The 10,551-nt window shown below is 46.9% G+C and overlaps 1 protein-coding gene across 3 annotated transcripts in view; it reads left to right on the top strand.

Annotated features, from left to right (window-relative positions):
- The window catches only part of LOC137528787 (polymeric immunoglobulin receptor-like), a 188,192-nt gene that overhangs the window by 78,444 nt on the left and 99,197 nt on the right, over positions 1-10,551 (top strand). For all 3 annotated transcript variants that reach the window (XM_068250367.1, XM_068250366.1, XM_068250365.1), the window contains one exon: positions 5,983-6,357. In XM_068250367.1, coding sequence (XP_068106468.1) covers positions 5,983-6,357 — 375 coding nt within the window. The remainder of the gene's footprint in view (positions 1-5,982; positions 6,358-10,551) is intronic.

The raw sequence follows: 10,551 nt of genomic DNA, 5'->3' as shown, positions 1-10,551 counted from the left end.
AGAAACGCTGTAAGATCTGTTTCCTACGCCTCTTCTCCACCCTCGTCACCTCAAGACGAACCGATGCAGTTCGGTCACTCTAGGTTAACGCAAGTGGAAAAGAATCGCAGAAGGTCAGAAAGACTCTGTCTATACTGTGCTGAGGAGGGTCATATTGTCCAGAATTGTCCTAAGAAGTCGGGAAACGCTGCCGCCTAGGTGTAGTCAGAGGTAATACCCTAGGCGAGCCGTTTCTACCTCTAAACAGTAACCGTTTGCTCCTCCCTTGCTCTATTACCTGGGAGGGTCGGGCCACGGCCACAGAGGCATTCGTGGACTCAGGTTCTGCAGCTAATTTTATAGACTATGACTTTGTGAAAAAATTGGGTATTCCTTTACTCCCGCTGGATCGTCAGATTCTGGTCACAGCGGTAGATGATTCTCCGTTACAGTGTAGACAGCCTCTTTCCCAGACTCCCTCGTTGTTATGTACTTGTACTATAGCGGTGCTACATAAGGAGAAACTACAGTTTTTTGTCCTGCAAATGGCAACCTCTACCATTATCCTCGGTATGCCCTGGTTGCAACTACACTCCCCTCAGATTGACTGGGCTTCCGGTCAGCTACAGAGCTGGCCAACCCATTGTCATCATCATTGTTTGGAGAGAGTTGCTGTTTGTGCCACCAAGGTTCAGGTGAAAGGGGTGCCAGTGCAGTACGTGGAGTTTTCTGACGTGTTTTGTCCCAAATCAGCAGACAAACTACCACCTAATCGAAGTTTCGATTGTCCCATTGAGTTAAGATCAGGTTGTATGCCTCCTAGGGGTCATCTCTATAATTTGTCTGGACCCGAGAAGCTGGCTATGCAGGAATACATTAAGGAGAATTTGGCCAAGGGCTTCATCCGTCCTTCCAGATCCCCAGCGGGGGCTGGGTTCTTTTTTGTGCAGAAGAAGGACGGTGGGCTCAGACCTTGTATTGACTATCGGGGTTTAAATAAGATCACGGTGAAAAATCGCTATCCACTGCCTTTGATAGACAATCTGTTTGCTCAGGTTATCAATGCCAGTATTTTCTCTAAACTGGACCTTCGAGGGGCATATAACCTGGTACGCATTAGAGACGGTGACGAATGGAAGACGGCCTTCAACACACCCGACGGGCACTACGAGTATCTGGTCATGCCCTTCGGGTTGTGTAATGCGCCTGCCGTCTGTCAAGAATTGATTAATGAAGTTTTTAGGGAGGTTCTGGGAAAATTCGTGCTAGTGTATTTGGACGATATACTGATCTTTTCTCCCAACCTAACGGAACATCGTCAACATGTGAAGTTTGTGTTACGTAAATTGAGGCAGAACTCGTTGTACGCTAAGTTGGAAAAGTGCCTTTTCGAGGTCACTCAAGTCCCTTTTCTGGGATATATTATTTCCACTTCAGGCCTTTCCATGGATCCTGAAAAGGTCTCTGCTGTGTTGGAGTGGCCGCAACCTGTAGGTTTGAAGGCACTCCAGAGATTTATTGGCTTCGCCAATTACTACAGGAAGTTCATCAAAGGGTTTTCCTCTGTAGTGTCGCCCCTAACCAACCTTACCAAAAAATGGGCTGACACTTACCATTGGCTGGCAGAGGCACAGTCTGCCTTTGCGATGCTTAAAAAGCTATTTTGTTCTGCTCCCATTCTGAGACACGTGGATGTCACTTTCCCCTTCATCGTTGAGGTAGATGCATCAGAGATTGGGGTTGGGGCTGTACTGTCTCAGCGCTCTGGCTTACAAGGCAAACTCCATCCCTGTGCCTTCTTTTCTCGTAGGTTCTCTCCAGCTGAGAGGAACTACGATATTGGCAATCGGGAGCTTCTGGCCATTAAGTTAGCCTTTGAAGAGTGACGTCATTGGCTTGAAGGGGCAGAACATACAATTACAGTTTATACTGATCATAAAAACTTGGAGTACATTGAAGGGGCCAAAAGACTCAGTCCCCGACAGGCCCGCTGGTCCCTGTCCTTTTCAAGGTTCAGATTCGTGATAACGTACATCCCAGGAAGTAAGAATGTCAAAGCAGATGCATTGTCTAGGTGCTTTGAGCCTGAAACAGTTCAGCCTGCAACCCCTGAGACCATCTTACCTCAGAAACTGGTGGTAGCAGCTAGTGATGGGCGAACACCTGGATGTTCGGGTTCGGGAAAGTTCGCCGAACATGGCCGAGATGTTCGGCATGTTCGGGCCGAACCCCGAACTTCCCGAACATCCCTATTTTGGGGGCCCTATGGGGTCGCAGGCATAAGGGGGGAGCATGCCCCGATCGCGGGGGGGGTCGGAAATTCCCCCCACCCCCTCCGCTAGCGCTCCCCCCTCTGCCCGCTTCCCCATTCAAAAGTTTCAAGAAGTACCTGTATAGCGGATGGCCTGGCAGTGGGCGGCACTGTGGAGTGAGGAGGAGGAGGAGTCCGGAGAGTGACGAGTTGAGGGAGGCCGGGCAGCGGGCGTGAGGTCAGCGAAAGGGCGGAACTTCCGCCCTTTCCGCTGTTCGGCCGAACAGGGCCTTTTGGCTAGATGTGTATGGTGGCCATCTTTGGCACTTGATTGCAAAGAGTTTGGAAGGGAATGCTCTGTGTGTGCCAGAAGTAAGCCATCTCGTCAGGCACCGGTGGGTACACTTCAGTCTCTACCAGTACCAAATGAACCCTGGACTCATTTGTCTATGGACTTTGTGGGAGAACTCCCCAGCTCTGAGGGCAAGACGGTCATCTGGGTGGTAGTTGATAGGTTCAGTAAAATGGCTCATTTCGTACCTCTGAAAGGACTCCCCTCGGCCCAGGAATTGGCTGATCTCTTCATCCAGCACATTTTCCGGCTGCATGGCATTCCGGAAAATGTAGTGTCAGATTGGGGAGTCCAGTTTGTGTCAAAATTCTGGAGAGCCTTTTGCCATCAGCTCAATATGAACCTTTCATTTTCATCAGGCTACCACCCACAGACCAATGGACAGACCAAAAGGGTTAACCAGTCTTTGGAACAATTTCTTAGATGTTATGTGGCAGATGCGCAATCAGATTGGGTAAAGTTCCTGCCATTTGCGGAGTTTGCGCATAATAATCTGAAGAGTTCTTCTTCAGGTTTTTCTCCATTTCAGGTGGTCTCGGGGAGATCTCCTAAGTTTTCTCCTTTGCCAGTGGCATCTTCTCCCTTTCCGGCCCTAGAAGATTGGCAAAGGGCTTTGAGGGAGATTTGGGTCTTAGTAAAGAGAAATCTGGGGAAAGCCTTCCAGACAGGCAGATAAGAGACGGTCTGAAGAATTGGAAGTTTTCCCCAGGAGATAAAGTGTGGGTGTCTAGTCTACTCGACATCTAGCGTTGAAGCAACCATCACCCAAGTTAGGACCCAGATTCATAGGCCCATACCCTGTGTCCAAAAAGATTAATGATGTGACATATGTGATTGTTCTCCCAGCCAGCATGAGAGGTGTGAGATCATTCCATGTTTCCTTGCTTAAGCCTGCTGTGCATGTGGATTTCTCCCCCCCCCCCCCCCTGTGATGATTGACAACCAACCTGAGTATGAGATCGAGAAGATTTTGGATTCTTGATTGGTGCAGAATTCTGTACAGTACCTGGTCCATTGGAAGGGGTATGGCCTAGAGGAGAGAACTTGGGTACCGGATTGTCGCATGCATGCGGAGGCGTTAAAGAAAGAGTTTCATGAGTTACACCCGGAGAAACCGGGTAGGAAGTGTCCGGATTGGTTGAGTGACTGGGGCGGCGCTGTGGAGCGCTTGCAGTATATATAGGACAGGTCATTCGGTTGCTCCGCGTCTGCTGTTGCATATGCTACGTGTTAGCACTAAGACCTAGTCAGATCCCAAAGTGTGCTAGAACCAGCAGGAGCTGGGGATCGACCCTTAGCCAGATTCTGTTGATAGCTAAAGTACTAATTGAATTGTATTATCTGTTATGACCTTCTGCTAGCTTGACTACTCTTCTGTTTACTGATCCTGTACCTTTGCCTATCTGATATAGTTGCCGACTGCAGTACAGTCTTTATCACCTGCTCCTCAGGTGAATAGTCACTACAGTACTATCCTTTCTACCTGCCCCTCAGGTGATAGTGGCTACACTACAGTCTGAGTCACCCACCCCTCGGTTGTTAATTATTAGTTCTACCCACTCCTCGGGTGAACTATCTCACTATTGTCTGTATCTCCAGCTTGCTGGAGTTTGTATTCCTGTGATATATAGAAATATTCCTATCTCCCAGCTCCTCTGGGAAAGCGGGTATCTCTATCATTACTGTTGCACCAAACACCTACCCTTACATTGGTTGTCCTGTTTCTGGCTATACCAGTATTATTGGTGTTTCTGCAGATCACACATAATCAGGTATAGCATCTGTATTATTGGTGATACTGCAGATCACCAATAATCAGAGAAATCTGTTCTCGCTGACACCAGTCGTCACAGAACAGCAGACCAAAACATTATGGACGCACTGCGTGACCAAGTTGAATCCTGACCACCGCGGTAAACAATCTTACCGGGGTGATTAATACCCAACATTCTCAGATTACACAATTGTCTGGGACTGTACAGGTACTTCAAACAGCCGTTGATGCAGTGCGATCCCCTCCAGTCACGGACCTTCGTATGTCCGTACCTGAAAAGTTTTCTGGGCATAGATCTGACTTTCAGAATTTCAGGAATCGTGTGTTGTCTTATTTTGAGTTGAGGCCCAATCTGTCAGGATCTGAGAACCAGAGGGTAACATTTATAAAGACCTTACTGTCAGGAGATTCACAAACATGGGCATATAGTCTGCAGGCTGAGCATAAGGCCTTATCTTCAGTGCAGGAGTTTTTTAAGGCCATGGCCGTTATATACGATGATCTGGATATTGCTATCACTGCTGAAAGGAAACTACAAACTTTCAGGCAGGGCCGTAATCCGGTGGAGGTTTATGCTGCAGAGTTTAGGAGGTTGGCTGTATCAGCTAGATGGGGAACATATGCATTGTTAGACTGTTTCCTGTCAGGATTATCTGATGCAGTTTCTGATTTGATGTTAGGGCATCCTGAACCTAAATCCCTAGACAAAGCAATTTCGTTGGCGGTACGGGTTGATGGCCGCCTTCGTTATCAAAGACAGACCCATGGGAGAAACGCTGTAAGATCTGTTTCCTACGCCTCTTCTCCACCCTCGTCACCTCAAGACGAACCGATGCAGTTCGGTCACTCTAGGTTAATGCAAGTGGAAAAGAATCGCAGAAGGTCAGAAAGACTCTGTCTATACTGTGCTGAGGAGGGTCATATTGTCCAGAATTGTCCTAAGAAGTCGGGAAACGCTGCCGCCTAGGTGTAGTCAGAGGTAATACCCTAGGCGAGCCGTTTCTACCTCTAAACAGTAACCGTTTGCTCCTCCCTTGCTCCATTACCTAGGAGGGTCGGGTCACGGCCACAGAGGCATTCGTGGACTTGGGTTCTGCAGCTAATTTTATAGACTATGACTTTGTGAAAAAATTGGGTATTCCTTTACTCCCGCTGGATCGTCAGATTCTGGTCACAGCGGTAGATGATTCTCCATTACAGTGTAGACAGCCTCTTTCCCAGACTCCCTCGTTGTTATGTACTATAGGGGTGCTACATAAGGAGAAATTATTATACGGCAGATCACCAATAATCAGAGAAATCTGTTCTCGCTGACACCAATCGTTACAATTTTTATGTTTTCTTGATCGCTTTCAGTTTTTGTAGATAAAAAGACAGCCTTTCCAGCTACTAAACAAGAATCTAGACTGTGTACAGCTGTCCCCGAGGCAGCACACGTCCGCGTCATACCCATCATACCGCTCCTTACCCTTTCTCCATGCTGTCAGCCCTCCTCCTGTCTGCACTCCACAGTCAAGTGACTGGAACTATCAGCATCTAGCTAGAATCATGCATGTTGGGAAAAGCTACTTTTACATTTTTTTTAATGGTTTCTTTCTTTCTTTCTTTCTTTCTTATCTACTGCAGATGGAACGGAGAGTGTACAAGTGAAGCAGCCAAAGTTCATTCAAGGAGAAGTAGGACAATCAGTGAACATAAGCTGCCAGGTTGAGCCTGGAGGAGGAGCTTACTCTCTCAGATGGACGGTGGGCTGTAAGGATGAGATCCTTTCACACCAGCGGTACAAAAACAGAGTCAGCCTCTGTAAAGATCTTCTAAACCTCACCATCACCAACCTGACTGAGGAGGACTCAGGAATTTACTACTGTAATGTAGTGGAAGGGGGAGGTAAAATCACAGGAAAAAGCCCAGGAACAATGTTGTATGTGACCCCGCCCTCCTCATCACCATCATCATCACCATCATCCTCATCACCATCATCATCATCAGAAGTTGGACAAGGTAATGGACCAGACATGGGGGCCGGACTCAGTCTGATATTCTACTCCACTTTATTTATTAACAAATAACATCTTGGTTAGGATATGACAGTGTACAGCGCTCTCACTCTTTGGTAAATATGAATGACACTTATCCAGCAATACTATTCCCAGACAGATACAATAATTGCAACACAAAACTCTAAATGTCAGACGTAAAGTCCAAATAGCTGCTGGTATTTATATTCCTGCTACAGAAAGTCCAGCTTCCTCCTCCACTGTGATATAAAGTCAGGATCTTCTACCTCAAAACAGTTCTGGGTCAGCCTGAATATCTGGTGAGCGCTTAAATGCATGTGGGCTGCATGTGGTTTGCACTTATATGGAGGCAGTCAGTTTACTCTGAGGATTCTCACTGGTGGAGGGAGTGTCTAAGACAGCTGTGTCCAGACTGGATTACGCTATGTGTTTTTCCGTTCTTTTGAGCTGCATATAGGAGGAAGCCTGTCGGGAGAGCTGACACCTGCATATGAGCGATCTTGCTGATTACTCTTATATCAGCCTTTGGACATTGGTGGGAGTATTTAGTGTTAAACTGTGATATTCACATTCGCAGAACTGTTTTGAGGTAGAAGATCCTGACTTTATATCACAGTGGAGGAGGAAGCTGGACTTTCTGTAGCAGGAATATAAATACCAGCAGCTATTTGGACTTTACGTCTGACATTTAGAGTTTTGGGTTGCAATTATTGTATCTGTCTGGGAATAGTATTGCTGGATAAGTGTCATTCATATTTACCAAAGAGTGAGAGCACTGTACACTGTCATATCCAAATCAATAGGGAGGTGATACCCCCAGTGTGTATAGCGATCCACCAGTGTGCATTAGGTACTTAGTTACACAATTTAGGTAGGTTTAGAGGAGCGCCCATACCACTAATTTTAAAACATCTTGGTTAGGCCGAGGACTGTGTAGGGATGTGCAAATCCGATCCGGATGAAATCCAGATAGTTGCGGTCCAATCCGGCGTCACAAGACTATACACTTCCTCCTTCAACCCGGAAGGATGAAATGTTTTTAGTCACGTGACGCCGGATTGGTCTGCATTGTAGGAGGCGCCGAGGGACGGATGAAAAAGACGTCATGATAGGTAAGATTAAACCCAGCCCGCACAGGTGACTTGAATTTAAATGGATGAAATCCGGAATACAACTATCCGGATTTCATCCGGATCGGATTTGCGCATCCCTAGAGAGGAGGAAAGTGAGTGGGGAGGATGGGCCTTTCCAGGAATAGGCGATGGGCAGAGAGGAAATGAACTGGCAATAAGCAGTGCCTGTAATGCTTGTGCCTTAGGAAACATTTTTACATTTACTTTTATATGCAGCCACTGTCAGTAACCGTGATGAAGCCACATGCAGAGCTTGCAGACAAAAAAGTAACATTTATTGGCCATGGGGCATTATGGGGACAATTATGATACAGTGATAACCCTGCTAACATTACTGTAATAGGGAAGACATTTCTCCATCAGCAGTGTTTTCTATAGTAATTTTTCCTAGAATCAGTATTTAACAATGTGTGAGAGCTCCTCATCCATGGGGAAGGCTGCTTCCTGATGGGTATTCCCCTCTGTCTCATCTGCTCTAACAGTCTTCATTCTATCTGTCTCTCAGGTAGCGGCTGTATTATAACTGAACTACTTCCTGCTCTCAGGCTCTGGTCTGTGCTAGTGTTGTAGTTTGAACCCAGGTTTCCTTCTTTGGGAACTCTGATAATTCCCTGCACAGCAGCTCAGCGATTGCGGTCTGCAGAGAGAGTCACAGAGCTGCGTTCCACATCGTGCTTCACGTGACTCCCATGCTCAGTGATCTGCAAACTTGGCTCTCCAGCTGTTAAAGAGAACCCGAGGTGGGATTTAATTATGCTAGTGGGGCACAGAGGCTGGTTGTGCACACTATCACCAGCCTCTGTTGCCCCATGGTGTGCCTCCAAGACCCCCCTGCGCGCCACTATACCCCCCGCAGTGCTGGCGACACGCGGCGTGTCGCCAGCACAATGTTTACCTCTGCCTGTCTGTTAGCGCCGCTCCCCCGCCTCCTCCGTATCGGCGCTACCCCCCCCCCCCCCCCCCCGCGTCCCTTCCCTCCCGCTGATTGGAAGGAAGTGACGCGGGTGGGTAGCGCCGATAGGGAGGAGGCGGGGAAGCGGCGCTAACAGACAGGCAGAGGTAAACATTGTGCTGGCGACACGCTGCATGTCGCCAGCACTGCGGGGGGTATAGTGCCGCGCAGGGGGGTCTTGGAGGCACACCATGGGGCAACAGAGGCTGGTGATAGTGTGCACAACCAGCCTCTGTGCCCCACTAGCATAATTAAATTCCACCTCGGGTTCTCTTTAAGGAACTACAAGTCCCAAAATGCATTTGCCTTTATGAATCATGACTGTGACTGTCAGACTACCGCAATGCATTGTGGGACTTGTAATTCCTTAACAGCTGGAGAGCCAAGTTTGCAGATCACATGCTTATTCCTTTGAAGCCAGAAGAAGAAAGCATCAGAGTCACATGCACGAGCGACACGGAATCCAGCCCACCGACTCTCTCTGCAGGTTATGGTGCTGAAGTGCTTCGGATGACATTATCCGAATATGGGAACCCGGGTTCAAACAACAGTAGTCTGTGCAACCCATGCAGCTGCTGCTGAATTTGCGAGAAGAGAGTTTATAAACAATCAAGCAGCTAAAGTAAACTTCAAGAGGAGGAAGAATCCTGTAGGAATCCAAAATAATTTCCCGCAAGTGTTTTGTTTGCGTTTTAATACATGCATTTTTTTTACAGTCAGTGATTTTAATGAGGAATCCCATTTGCAGTGCAGGTTGTATCTTTTTTTTTTTCAAAGCTACACAGAGCCCGAGCTCTGTCAAAGACTTCTAACAGACGGGACAGCGCTGGAACGAGGGGACCAGGAAAGGAATGGACTTTTTATTCAGACATACTACACAGGGATTGGGACTCAATCCCTCGGGCTGCAGTTAAAGGCCGAGACAGTATAGACTCCTCGCTAGCCTGCAGGCTAGCAATTCATTCTGTTACTATTGAGAAGGGAAGAGCATGAAAGAGGGCCAATGGTATGACGCACAACTGAGCAGCATGGAAAGGGCATGGTGAGTAGGAGAATAATGCCCTCTGCCTTCACTCGGTCGGGACAATCCTTCAGGCAGATTGCTTGCCAATTCACTGAGGGTGATCAGGGGCCAATGTATACATGCTAGAGCAGTGGTGCCCATTGCGTCGTTTTTGGATCTAAAGTTGTTCAAATGTGGAGAAAAGTTATATTCCAGTACTTATAGAAAGGAAAGTGCAGGAAACACACTGCTGCACGCCTCAATCACCTAGGGTGTCAGATTAGATCAGTGCCCACGGGGAGAATTTTTAAGGATCAGGCAGAATTGCGCCTCAACAGAACTAAACAAACAGGAAGCTGCTGTTTTAAGACAAAGGTTAAAAGATAGAGGGTATTCAAACAGAATGATTAAACAAGCCTATGTGAGAGCCTTAAAGACGGATAGGAGAAGCCTGTTAGTAAAAAAAAGGTGCAAAAAGGGATAGGCAATAGATGATGATGCAGTCAGAATTATCACAAGGTATGGAGGTCATTGGGAGCAATTGTTGGGAATACTCAATACAAATTGGGAAATACTTACTTTGGATAAAGATATAACACGGATAGTGGGGGAGACACCACATGTGACGGCGAGAAGAAGCAGCAGTTTGGGTGATTTACTAACCAAAAGTGAATTTCAAAGAGAACAAAGTAGTTTGGTGAGAAGAAAAGGAACGTTCAAATGTCAAAATTGTAGATTTTGCAAATATGTATTGGAGGGTGATACCTTCAATGGCAGCAATGGTACAGCTCAGTTTAAGATATGTGATTACATTTCATGTGCAATGACAAAAGGGATTTATCAATTAATTTGCCCCGTAATAAGATCTACATAGGAAAGACGGGAAGGGACCTGGAAACGTGTATTGGGGAGCATATTAAAAATATTAGGGGTAACAATACAGATATTGCAGTAGCGCAACATTTTTGGGAATGTCATAACAGTGACCCAAAAGGCCTGAAATTTAGAGGCATTTATAAGTTGAATATTAGCCCCAAGAGGGGGGATTTTGATAAGATTTTGTTGCAGAAGGAATGTATGTGGATATAC

The sequence above is a fragment of the Hyperolius riggenbachi genome, chromosome 8 (genome assembly GCF_040937935.1).
Source record: "Hyperolius riggenbachi isolate aHypRig1 chromosome 8, aHypRig1.pri, whole genome shotgun sequence".
Classification (NCBI taxonomy): Eukaryota; Metazoa; Chordata; class Amphibia; order Anura; family Hyperoliidae; genus Hyperolius; species Hyperolius riggenbachi.
The sequence above is the reverse complement of the archived record's forward strand: the minus strand, read 5'-3'. Positions and strand labels throughout refer to the sequence as shown.